Here is a 13,972-nt window from a genome sequence, read left to right on the forward strand (position 1 = left end):
CTCAAAAACAAACAAACAAACAAAAAAAACACTAAAAAAACAAAACCTCAAATCAAAAAAACAAAACAAAGAAGAAGAATTTATTCCTTGCTCTAATTTTATATCCCAGGGCCCTCCTCCATCTCATGCCAGATTGCATTTTCTGCTTGTAATACCCTCTTTATTAGTCATATGCCTTATGGTCCAAAAAAGACATCCCAAACACATGTCTTCCATTTACATAATTGTCCACTCCCTCTCCCTCCCCCCCCCCTTTCCTCTTCCTCCCATTCTATTTGTCAAAATGCTACCTATCCTTTCTGCTTCAGCTTGGCACAGCGATTTTTTGATCCCTTAAATGACAGTAATGGCTACCTATTTTGAGCTTCCACTTTATTTTGCACATTTTTATAGTGGGTCCTTCATTGTTAACGAATTTAAAAAAACATGTTTTGGTCTTAGGCCACATGATACAGATCTGAAAGCCATAGTCCTTACACCTCAGGGAGTTTCCAGTCTAGATATAAGAGAAAGTCAAGAAAACAGACCAGACCTGCCCTGCCTGTTGCCACTGGCACACGCACAAGTGCACATACACACAGCATCAAGAGTTCTGACAACAGGGCCAGCCCACCTGCTGCTGGTACACAAGCATACCATCTGGGGACCTGAAGATTGACCTGCCCTGCCCACTATAGCTGATCCCACCTAGTACACCTCTGCCAGTGCCCACATGTATTGGGGACATCAATCTATTCTGCCTGCCACTGCAAGCTTCCATACATTCCTCCTGGGGGCCTGAGGATGGGACAGGTCTACACAGTCTGGTGGTACCTGCACATATCATTTGGGAGCCTGTGGATTGACCCATCTGCCTACCAGCACTGGTGTTTGCACACTTCTCCCAGGGCCTTGAGAATGGGGTTGTCCAGTCTGTCACCACCACCACTGCAGGCACCTACCTGAATATGCCACCTGAGGGTCTGGGGACAGCCTGTCTGGCCCACCACGACCACCACTGGCACCTGTTTGTGCCTCCTGGGGGCCCAAAGGTTGGCCTACCACCACTATTGCTGTTGCTGATGCTATGCATACTGCTCAGAAGCCTCAGGACCTGCCCACCCTCCTGGCTCACTGCTGCCATTGCTGATATCCAAGCAAACCACCTGAAGGTCCAAGGATCGGCTCACCTAAACCTGCTGACATTGGTGCCAGCATATGCCACCCGGGGGCCAAAGGACAGTCATTATTAGCCCACTGCTACCATCACTGGGGACTGAGGACTGACCTGCCTGGTGTTCTTGTCCCCAGCAAAGCTTTACCATAACCTCTACTAAAAACCACAGCCTAATAGACGCCACTGATGTTGATTATAGCAAAAGAAATTGTACAGAGACTATACTACTGCCTGCACCAAGAATCAAAGCTAAAAGTGTCTTACCCAATCAACACTATAGATACATTTGTAGGCCAAAGTTTCTATGAAAGTCAGTCCAAATAATTGGAAGAAGGAACTGTTTCACCAGATGCACAGATATCAATGTAAAGACATAAGAAACATGAGAAGCAAAGAAACATGACATCTCCAAAGGAACACAATCATTCTCCAGCAACAGATTCCAGTGAAAAAGGGATCTATTAATATGAAACATTAATATGAAATACCTGAAAAAGAATTCAAAGTAATGATATTAAAGGTGAGTGAAATACAAGAGAACACATATAAACAATACAAATAAATCAGAAAAACAATTTATTATCTGAATGAGAAATTCAACAGAGATTTCGTAAAAAAAGAACCAAATAGAAATCCCAGAAGTAAAGAATTCAATGAATGAAAAAAAAAAAATACAATTGTCAGCTTCAACAACAGACTAGATCAAGCAGAATTTCTGAACTTGAAGATAGGTCTTTTGAAAACCTAGTCAGACAAAAAAAAAAAAGATAAAAAGAATAAAAAAGAACGAAGAGAGCCTACGTGACATTTGGGCCACCAGAAAGTGACCCAATAGTTGAACTTGATGTTCCAGAAGGAGAAGAGATGGGCAAAGGCATAGAACAGCTATTTAATGAAATGATAATTGAAAACTTCCCAAGTCTTGCAAGAGATATAGATATCCAGATATAAGAAGCTCAAATATCCCCAAATAGATTCAACCCAAAAAGGATTTCCCCAAGGCACACCAGTGCCAAATTATCAAAAACTCAAGAGACAAAGAGAATTTTAAAAACAGCAAGAGAAAAGCATCAAGTTATATATAATGGAACCCCCATCAGACTAACAGCAAAAACCTCACAGGCCAGGAGATAATAGGATGATATATTTAAAGTGCTGAAAGGGGAAAAAACTTCTAGCCAAGAATATCATACCCACAAAAGCTATCCTTCAAAAATGAAGAATAAATAAAGTCCTTCCCAGACAAGCAAAAGCTGAGGGAATTCATTACCACTATACAAGTCTAGTGCTCAAAGGAGTCCTACACCTGGAAGCAAAAGAATAGCATCTACCACCATGAAAACACATGAAAGTTTAAAACTCACTGATAGAGCAGACACACAAATGAGAGAGACAAGGGTCTCAAATGTTACCACTACAGAAAATCACCAGATCACAATGATAAACAATTACAGGGAAAGAAAGGAACAATGGATATACAAGAAAACAATTTAAAAAAATGACAGGAATAGGTCCTCTTCTAACAATAATAATATTGTATGTAAATGAATTAAATTTCCCCACTTCAAAGATACCAACTGGCAGAATGGATAAGAAAACATGACTCCATTATATGCTTTCTGCAAGAAACTCGCCTCACCTTTAAGACATACAGGCTGAAAGTAAAGAGATAGAAAAAGATATTCCATGCAAATGGAAACCAAAAGTAAGCAGGAGTAGCTATACTTATATTAGATAAAACACACTTGAATTCAAAAACAATAAAAAGGGACAAAGATGGTCATTATATAATGATAAAGGAATCAATTCATCAAGAGTATTTAATAATTCTAAATATAGATGCACTCAACAAGAACACCCAGATATATAAAGCAAATATTATTTGATCTAATAGGGAGAGATAGACTCCAATACAATAATAGTCGGGGACTTCAACACCCACTCTCACCATTGGACAGATTATCTAGACAGAAAATCAACAAGGAAACATTGGATTTAAATTGCACTTTAGACCAAATGGCCTAACAAACATTTACAGAACATTTTATTCAACAGCTCCAGAGTGTACATTTTTCTCATCAGCACATGGAACATTCTCCAGGATAGACCATGTTAGGCTACAAAACAATTCTGAACAAATTTTGGAAAATCAAAACCATATCAAATATCTTCTCAAACCACAATGGAACAAAACTGGAAATCACTTTAATAAGAGGAACTTTGGAAACTTACAAATACATGGAAATTAAACATATCCTGAATGACCATTGAATCAATGAAGAAATTAAGAAGGAAACCAAAAATTTCTTGAAGCAAATTAAAATTGAAATAAAATAAAACCTTTAGGATATAGCAAAAACAGTACTAAGAGGGAAGTTTGTAGCAATAAACGCCTACATCAAAAAAGTAGAAATATTTCAAGTAAACAACCTAATGATGCACCTCAAGGAACTAGAAAAGCAAGAACCAAACCAAAAATTAGTAGATGGAAAGAAATAATACAGATCAGAGCAAAACTAAACAAATAGAGACTAAAAAAGAAAAAACAAATCAATAAAATGAAAAATTTTTTTTAAAGATAAAATCAATAAACTGCTAGAGTAACCAAGAAAAAAAGAGAGAAGATCCAAATAAAATTAAAAATGTAAAAGGAGAGATTACAACTCATACCACAGAAATACAAAGGATCAGCAGAGAGTACTATGAATAACTATATGCTAACAAATTAGAAAACCTAGAGGAAATGGATAAATTCCTTGGACACATGCAACCTACCAAGATTGAACCAGAAAGAAATGGAAAACTTGAACTGACCATAATGAGTAATTGAATATAAAGTAATATAAATTCTCCAAACAAAGAAAAGCTCAGGACCAGGTGACTTTACTACTGAATTTTACTAAACTTACAAAGAAGAATTTTTCTCACCAATCCTTCTCAAACTATTCCAAAAGACTGAAAGGAGGGAGTTCTTCCTAACTCATTCTATGAGGCCAGCATTATCCTGACACCAAAACCAGACAAGGATACAACAAAAAAAGAAAACTACATGCCAATATCCCTGCTGAACATAGATGCAAAAATCTTCAACAAAATACTAGCACACTGAATCCAACAACACGTCAAAAATATAATACGCCATGACCAAGTGGGATTTATCCCAGGGATGCAAGCATGGTTCAACATGGACAAATCCATAAATGTGATACATCACATGAACAGGATGAAGGACAAAAACCATATGATCATCTCAGTAAAAGCAGAAAAAGCATTTGATAAAATTCAACATCCCTTCATGATAAAAACTCTCAACAAATTAGGCATAGAAGGAACATCCCTCAACATAATTAAGGCCATATATGACAAACCCACAGCTAACATCATGCTGGGCAAAGCTAAAAGCCTTTCCTCTAAGAACTAGAACAAGAAAAGGATGCCCACTTTCATCACTCCCATTCAACATAATACTGTAAGGCTTATCAAATACAATCAGGCAAGAGAAAGAAAAGGCATCCAAATTGTAAAATAAGTCCAGTTGTTCCTCTCTGCAGATGACATAATCTTATGTCTAGAAAAACCTAAAGACTCATCAAAAAACTGTTAGAACTGATCAATTCAGTAAAGTTACAGGATATGAAATCAACATACATAAATCAGTAGCATTTCTATACACCCATAATGAACTAGCTGAAAAAGAAATCAAGAAAGCAATTCCATTTACAAGAGATACAAAAAAGTACATAGGAATAAAATTAACCAAAGAGATGAAAGACCTCTGCAAGGATAATTACAAAACATTGGTGAAAGAAGTTGAAGGGAACACAAATGGAAAGACATCCCATGCTCATGGATCAGAATTAATATTGTTAAAATGACCATACTACTCAAGGCAATCTACAGACTCGGTGAAATCCCTATCAAAATACCAATGACCTTCTTCACAGAAACAGAAAACAGAATCCTAAAATTTGTATGACAGTTACCAGAGGTTGGGCAGAATGTATGTGTAGGGATGATGAAGAGAGGTTGGTTGATAGATACGAACACTGAGGTAGAAGAAATAAGTTCCAGTGTTCCATAGCACAGTAGGGAGAGTATAGTTAACCACAATGTATATTTCAAGATAGCAAGAAGATTTGAAATGTTCCCCATGCAAAGAAATGATAAATGTTTGAGATGATGGATATCCTATAAACTCTGACTTGATCATTACACATTGTATATGTGTTTCAGAATATCACATGTACCCCATAAATATCCACAAATATTATGTATCAATAAAAAATGAAAAATAAATTCCAATGTAGATACCCCCAAAATAAAACTATCGTATATTTTTAAAATAGAAAATAGACCATTACAACTATGAGAAAAATGTTATGGTAAAATGTGAATTTTGATACCACCACAATGATGAAGTCCTGGGTGTGGGTGGGAATGATCAAGAAGAGCATATGAAGGAAGAACAGAAGAGAACTGATACAGAAAATCTGAGGAACACAATGTTTAAGACATGGGTGGAAGACTTAGAACTCACTCTCTTACACACACACAAAACCATTTAGGAGGAGCAGGCAAAGATGAGGAATAAGAAATAATGGAAACGTAGGGAAAGGTTAGTATTTTTTTCCTTTGGAGGATGGCAGTCAACAGTTTAAGGTATTGTAGAGAAGATGAATAAGGTAAGGACTTAAAAGTATTCACTGGATTTAGTAAAGGAGTTATTAATGATCACTTGTTATTCATTGTTGCCCTTCTTGGTGGGGGGAGTATCTCAAGCTGACCTTTCATCCAGTCTCCAACCAAGGGTGTGAAGTGATGGCGCTCTCACCATATTTAACAAAGCATCACAAAATGGGTTAAATATCATCTGGGATGACCATGATGTAAATTGACTTACTTTGACTCTTTTTCACTCAGGTCCACATCATCATAGATAATAACTCCTTGAGGCCCAAGTTCTAGGGTGAAGATAGGATCAAAATAGTTCATTATTGGGTATGGTTTACATAATCTCTAACTTTCCAAATTATATACAATTATGTAATTATCCAGGTTACATCCTAAAGCCTGTTTTATCAAAATATGATCAAAGAACAAAAAGATGCTCCATTTGGGAAGACATTCAATTGGGGGGTTAAAAATTAGTGAGGTGTTCTAGTATCTCAAACATATACACACGTATGTGTGTATTTGTATCAATTTGATTTCATGCAGAGTTTCAGAAAAATATGAGTTGCCGAAAGGTTACCGTCTTTCTGATACTGGACAAAAATGTTATACTTCTAGAATAATGAAAAGGGTTCTCTTAATTCCCAAAGGGAAAAACAGTTTAATAGAATTTTAATGTTGATTTTTCTTCCATGATTTTTATTTCAAATCATTGGCAACTGCTTCTTTATAATAATCTTGCATAGCATTGAATCTTATTGCATAACCAAAATTAGAAATTTTCAGTTTAGGATATTCACATTCCTTGGTACTCTACACAGATTTTCAGATGATTCACCATTTGAACAAGTGTGAAACATTGTGGCATAATTATTCATATTTCATGTTCAATCATTAATAATTATTCATTGCTTTAGTCATTTTCTTTAATATCTTTAAATTTGGGTGAGGATAAATGCATGTCTATTCTAAGTTGGCTTTAAAAAAAAAAAAAAAACATAGACCAAGGTTATGTTGGGAGACCTATGATTTTACCAGGTATGTATAATCTTCGTTTGTTATTTAGTTCAGCAAAGTCATATTTGTGAAATATAAGTTTGAATGGTCAAGTCAGAGTGACATCAAAGTAGCCACATGGCTACAGCACATTAAAAAAACAACAACAACAAAATCACATGGCCCTCTTTCACTGACAAATTCAATGTACTGAACATGGATTGAGAGCCTACTATGTGTTAGGCACTCTGCTAATGTATACAGTATTATTTCAGTGGAAAAGTAAACAATATTTCAGTGATCCATTCTTGATTCAGTTAGTGTACAGGCTGCAGCATGATGATCCTGTTCAACTTACTATGTCTTAATTAGGCTGTCAAATCCTCCAAGAGGCTGTGTAGTATGATGCGAGATGTGTGAGTTTCATAATAGACTTGATTACAAATCCTAGGTGACTCAAGTATGGATGTGGGTCCTAGACCCTCCCTACAAAGGAATAACATTTATTTCTCTGGGATTTTAAGAAGAAAGCATCTCCTCTAGGGTATGGTATTATAGTAGGTACTTAAGAAATATTATTCATCTTCCCCAAAGTAAGAAATACTGTGTGTAAAATATCTTCTTTGATTTTGATGGATCAATTTTTCATTAAATGTGGGAATGCAGGAAAGATTACCACTTCTCTTTCCCTGCCCCTGAATATTCCAATGCTGAGTACTTTTGGTCAGCAATAAACAAATGTCACTTACCTAAATCAGGCAGTGAGATGGAAGATGCACTGTTGATTGACAAAAAAACACGAAAGGGTTAAGAAAAAAAAAGTCATGTTTAGAAGGAATCACTGATACATCTTGAACAACACACTGATGGCTCCAGATTCCCCTTCTTACTCCAAGAGTCTCTGACTCTAAGAAAAAGGGGTTCTCATTGATGTTAATAGATGTCACAGAGGTGCACAGGATGATATGGGAACACAGAGGAGAGACAGATAATCCAGGTTTGGGTAGAGAGGTTCAGGAAAGATATCCCAGAAGGGGTAATATTTGACCAAATTTTGATGGGAAACTAAATAATATCCTTTGATAATCAAAGCAGGCTGGAGGAAGGCAAGTGCATTCCAGATCAATGGAATGTCACGTTCAAAGCAAGGAGGCACAAGACACTATGGCAGAGTCTGAGATCTGCAGGGAGTGTAGCGGGTGGTGAGAGTACATTTTAGTGAGAGAATGGAACTGGAGAAATAGAGTAGGGGCAGTTATGAAGTGTTTACTTGCTATGGAAGGGGATTCGATATTTGTTCTAAAAGTTATATGGAAACACTGGGTAGTTTTAGGAAGAGGAAATCAGATTTGCATTTTAAAAGAGTCAGCATTCTCATCTGGATCAAATATTTAAAGGACTGCAGATTATCATGCCAATAATTTTCTCTCAGAAAACATCTAACTTGCTAAGATCAGGGTCTGCCTTTGTGCATAGGGTGTCACTGACCACAGAAAGTAAACTCTCTTCTTTCATAGTCAAGACTACAATTTATAAATTCCATATTCTGTTGGGGTCTCTTAGTAGATCAAGATCTAACAGACAATTAGACTTAAAATCACAAAACTTTGAAGCTTTATAATTGAAAAGAACTTTAGCGTAGAATAACATAATTCCATCTCAATACTGGTAATGACCTTGGGCCAATTATTTTGCCACCCCTTGTCATCACAAAATAAAGATCTATATATCTATACAGATGCTCCCTGACTTACAATGGTTCCACTTAGAATTTTTCCAGTACACGATGGTGCAAAAGTGATATGCGTTCAGTAGAAACCATACTTTGAGTACCCGTACAACCATTCTGTTTTAACTTTTAGTACAGTATTAAACAAATTTCATGAGATATTCAATACATTATTATTATAAAATAGGATTTGTATTAGATAATTTTACCCAAGTGTAGGCTAATGTGAGTGTTTGGGTATGTTTAAGGTAGGCTAGGCTAAGTGATGATGTTCGGTAGGTTAAGTGTATTAAATGTATTTTTGACTTAAGATATTTTCAACCTATGGTGGGTTTATCAGGACATAACCTCATCATAAGTCAAGGAGCACCTGTTTATCTATATCTGTATCTGTCAGAGAAGTATCTCTAGAGACTACCCAGTCCCCCTTCCATTGTACACAGGAGAAAACTGGGACCCTGTGGATATAAAAAGAAAGTGATCTACCCACAGCTGCACGCTGAATAAATGGCAGAACTGCAAGTAGAACCTAGAATTCAACCCCCTGTCCCTCACCTCCTAATGCTGGTGAATCTGGAACCTCCCCCAAAGACTGGCAATTAGCCTAAGTTATCTCAGAGGGTCCTTTCCAGGTTTAATATTTTGGCACAAATGAACCATTCAGTTGAACTTCATCTCCCCTCTCCACACATTGCAGCTCTCAAGGGAGACAAATCAAATATGGAGGTGTAGGCAAATAAAAACCACTGGAACTTGTAGGGCCAAAAAAGCATAAAGGACATAATTAATAACAAAATGCTTAGTGATAACAACAGGAGTAGATGCCAAGGATGATGAGGAAAGTTTCCTTTCTGGACTTTGCTGAAGACTTTACCTCTGTCCTTGTTTATAACCTTTTCTCCTCAGACTTTTCAAAAGGACATGCCACATTCTCATTAATTAGCATTTGTGGTTGTGGTTCACTTGATAATTAGGGTCCCTGGTTTTAGTTTCTGATATTCCCTTCACTGTTTCTAAGAACTGGATGGAGACCATTAACCTGTGAATTTACCAGGCCCCACTGTGAATCCCTCCTGGAGAGAGAGATTAAAAGGGACTTTTTACCTTACATTTTCTTTTGACTTGGTTTTCTTCATTTTAAATCTATTCCTTTCTTTCTTGAAGAATTTCTGCAGTCTTTTCAGTGTTTCTTTTCCATCTAAACTAAGAGAAATCAAGGGACACAAATAACATGGGATTTGAAAGAGTACTAGAGATGGAAGATGGTTGTATTAAAAAGGACCAGAGGCTTCGGTCTCATTTCCAAAAACATCATACTCAAGAACATGCAAGAAAATGCATCATCAACTTCTATGCTTTACTTCTTTGGTTCAGTATGAAGTAGCACACACCAGGCAACTAGGAAGGCGGTAATCATCTTTCAGTACAAACTTTCAATACCCCAAATAGTCTCTATTTTGAAGAATTTGTGAAGCAAAGTCTTCCTTTTGGAGGAAAAGGTAACTCAGTGAAGTATAGTTTATGAACTGTCCTAGAAATGCATTATAGGAATTCCTGGCTCCTGAAATTCACATCACTGATTTTATTTACTGAGTAATACAACAGTAGTGATACATTGGTTGCCCAAGTGATGACTAAAATTCTTACAAAATCCTTTTGGGGCTTTTTTGTGGGGAGGAGGGTGAGGGAGTGACACCCCCATGTCATCCCACCCAGCATACTCAGCTTAGGATCCCTCTTTCCCTTTCAATTCTTAAATTTATTTTAGCCACTGCTGTTTTCCCTTCCACAATGTGTCCTAATAACTTTGATGAATAACGTCCATTTGAACAAATACTATTCTTAATAAAACTTAATTACTAGATACTACATTAAACTTAAATCCCAGAGACAACCTTACTAACTAGGAAAGACAGGTAAGTCGTAACCATTGATTTGTTCCTAGAAGAAACAAAACTGTAGAACGGAAGCAAGTTTTATTGATATTTACTTCCCCTTTCTAACTTATTTCCTAAGACAATATCAAAATCCTCTATTCTGGGAAATGAAGTTTTCTCAAAAGAGAAAGCAATCTGATTTAAAATTTGTAGCATATGATTGCACATAATTACAGGTACACTACTGATCATAATGTAGTATCACAATAGCTTATCACCACTCTGTGTGAATCCTTCCTAAAGGACGGTGATGGGATGCAGGAGTCATTTCTTAAATTCTGGTTTTATTAAACAAACAGAAAATACCATTAGCCTACAAAGCCAAGAAAGTTACAAACTCACTCTATCTTTGGGTAGTTACTCTTTGTTTTGTAGACATCTTCATACATTTCTTCACTATTTTCTTCTGAAATTAAAAAAAAAATTTTTTCATTCACTATAATGGCAATAGTTTAGACTCATATTTAACAAAAATTATCAGATACCTACTTGATGCTGGGTACTTTGATCTTTCTTTTAAGTAGTTTTTATTGAAACTTATGCATGTTTTTAAAAGCATATGTTTTACAAAAACCTATATAAAGTATGTACAAATGAAAATTAAGACTCATTTCCACCCTATTCCAATTCTGACCTGATTTAGCCAATGGAAGTTGGTTCATCAGTAGGTTCCTTCCTTCCACCCTCCCTCCTTCCCATATGTAGTACAGAACAATCAGTCTGCTAACCAGACATCATGCTGAATGCTGGGGAAACAATGGAAAACCAGACACATTTTGAATAATCTCTCCCTTTATAGAATGGCTTTACCCTAGCTCAACACATAAACTTAATACACACACAGTTCTACTATTCTTTGAGTCAATGCTGACAACAGAGTTTAATGGAAAGAATATTAGATTAAGAGTCAGAATTTTCATGTTCAAAACTTGACACAGTGAGCTTAGAGGAGTCACTTAACTGTGGCTCAGTTTCCTTTTTAAAATGAAGGTAGTGAGTTTAATGATCTCTAAGGTTGTTTTGCCATCTAAAATTCTGGGATTCTAAGGACAAAACAAAACAATAACATCTGATTATCCCTCCTTTATTTTTCTTTTTCTAAAATTTATTTTTTGACAAATATTGCGTATATTTATGGTATATAACATGTTTTAACAGACATTGGCCTAGGCAAAGAATTTATGAAGAAGACCCCTAAGGCAATCACAGCAGCAACAAAAATAAATAAATGGGACCTGATCAAATTAAAAAGCTTCTGCACAGCCAAAGAAACAGTCACGAGAGTAAACAGACAACCTACAGAATGGGAAAAAATTTTCGCATACTACACATCAGATAAAGGACTGATAACAAGAATCTATTTAGAACTCAGGAGAATCAGTAAGAAAAAATCGAACAACCCTATCAAAAAGTGGGCAAAGAACATGAATAGAAATTTTTCAAAAGAAGATATAAAAATGGCTAACAAACATATGAAAAAGTGTTCAACATCTCTAATCATCAGGAAAATGCAAATCAAAACCACAATGAGATATCACTTAACTCCAGTGAGAACAGCCTTTATCAAAAAGTCCCAAAACTATACATGTTGGCGTGGGTGTGGAGAGAGAGGTACACTCATACACTGCTGGTGGGACTGTAAACTAGTGCAGCCCCTGTGGAAAGCAATGTGGAGATACCTTAAACAGATTCAAGTAGACCTACCATTCGATCCAGCAATCCCATTACTGGGCATCTACCCAGAAGAACAAAAGTCATTCTATAAAAAAGACACCTGCACGCGAATGTTTATAGCAGCACAATTCACAATTGCAAAGATGTGGAAACAACCCAAATGCCCATCGATTCATGAATGGATTAGCAAAATGTGGTATATGTATACCATGGAATATTACTCAGCTATTAGAAATAATGGCGATATGGCATCTCTTTGGTTCTCCTGGAGAGAGCTGGAACCCATTCTATTAAGTGAAGTATCCCAAGAATGGAAAAACAAGCACCACATGTACTCACCAGCAAACTGGTTTCCCTGAGTGCACATTTGGGAATAACACCAATTGGGTATCGGACAGAGGTCGGGGCTGGGTGGAAGGGACGGGTGTATACCTACTTGATGAGTGCAATGCGCACTGCCTGGGGAATGGACATGATTGAAGTTCTGACGGGGGGGATGGGGTGGGGGGAGGGGAGGAGTGCACACCTACATGATGAGTGTGATGTGCACTGTCTAGGGAATGGACACAACTGAAGCTCAGACTCGGTGGGATGGGGAGGCATGGGCAATGTATATAGCCTGATCTTTTGTACCCTCTTAATGAGCTGAAAAACAAACAAAAAATAAAAATAAAACAACAACAACAACAACAAAAAGACAAATGCATAATCAAAAAAAAAAAAAAAAAGCCAATTGCTCTGCTGGATCTGCTGGATCTCTTTCTATTTTGTAGACTGGATGCTGCCCAGTTCATGAATCATCAATAAAAGCCAATTAGGTCTAAAAAAAAAAAAAAAGAAGCAGCTGTATACTCTTTTACATATTACGTGTACGTGGTGTGTAGGTGTGTGTATATATGGATATATACACATGCACACATATAAAAATACATCTATAGTTTTTTCTGCTTATTTGAAGGATAAAATTAAATATTTCCCCATTTTATTTAAAGGCCTTTATAGATTAATTTTAATACCTGTATGATGTATATTATATAAATGTAGCATGGTTTGCTTAACCATTTTTCTCTACTGTATGATGTTTAAGATGTTACCAAGGAGGGGGGTGGGGGGCATGGGCAATATACATAACCTAAACTTTTGTACCCCCATAATAAGCTGAAATAAAAAAAAAATATGTTAAAAAAAATTGTAAACAGTGTGGGATGACTCAATTAAACTAATTAACATATCCATTCTTATTTATTATACATGTTATTAACATAACATGCTTATTTTTTATGGTGGGAACCTTTAAAATCTATTCTCTTAGCAATTTTCAAGTATATAACACATTGTTATTAACTGTAATCATAATGTTGCACAACAGATCTGATCATATTCCTTCTGATATTTGTGTCCTTTGACCAACATGTTTTTTGTTCACTCAATCCTTCATTCAACACATATTTTTTGAATTCTAACATATACCTGCAATTATGCTAGGGGCTGGGGAAAATAGTATGCAGAAAGAAGGTAATAATCTATTAATAGGAGGGGATACAGTCATTAATCAAAGAATCACATAAATATAAATTACAACTGTGACAAGTCCTATGAAAAAGAGGTCTGTGGTACTATGAGATTGTACACCAAGGAAAATATGCCCTCAGGGAATAATGATTGAGCTGATATCAGAAGATTAAGAGTCAGTCAAGTAAAGGGTCCCAGGAGAGGAAAGACTTTTCCAGGAAGAGGGAAGGGAGTAGCACACGAAACACCCTGTGGTGAGAGCTTGGCACATATTAAAAGCTGAAAGAAGATCCGCAC

The 13,972-nt window shown here is 36.4% G+C and overlaps 1 protein-coding gene across 3 annotated transcripts in view; it reads right to left on the minus strand.

Moving 5' to 3' along the window:
* FYB2 (FYN binding protein 2) overlaps positions 1 to 13,972 on the minus strand; it is a 108,591-nt gene that overhangs the window by 22,693 nt on the left and 71,926 nt on the right. For all 3 annotated transcript variants that reach the window (XM_069480054.1, XM_069480055.1, XM_069480056.1), the window contains exons 12-15: positions 10,832 to 10,895; positions 9,657 to 9,755; positions 7,573 to 7,601; positions 6,057 to 6,117 (exon numbers count right to left, since the gene is read on the minus strand). In XM_069480054.1, the coding sequence (XP_069336155.1) occupies positions 6,057 to 6,117; positions 7,573 to 7,601; positions 9,657 to 9,755; positions 10,832 to 10,895 (253 nt within the window). The remainder of the gene's footprint in view (positions 1 to 6,056; positions 6,118 to 7,572; positions 7,602 to 9,656; positions 9,756 to 10,831; positions 10,896 to 13,972) is intronic.

Source organism: Eulemur rufifrons, chromosome 8 (genome assembly GCF_041146395.1).
Source record: "Eulemur rufifrons isolate Redbay chromosome 8, OSU_ERuf_1, whole genome shotgun sequence".
Taxonomy (NCBI): domain Eukaryota; kingdom Metazoa; phylum Chordata; class Mammalia; order Primates; family Lemuridae; genus Eulemur; species Eulemur rufifrons.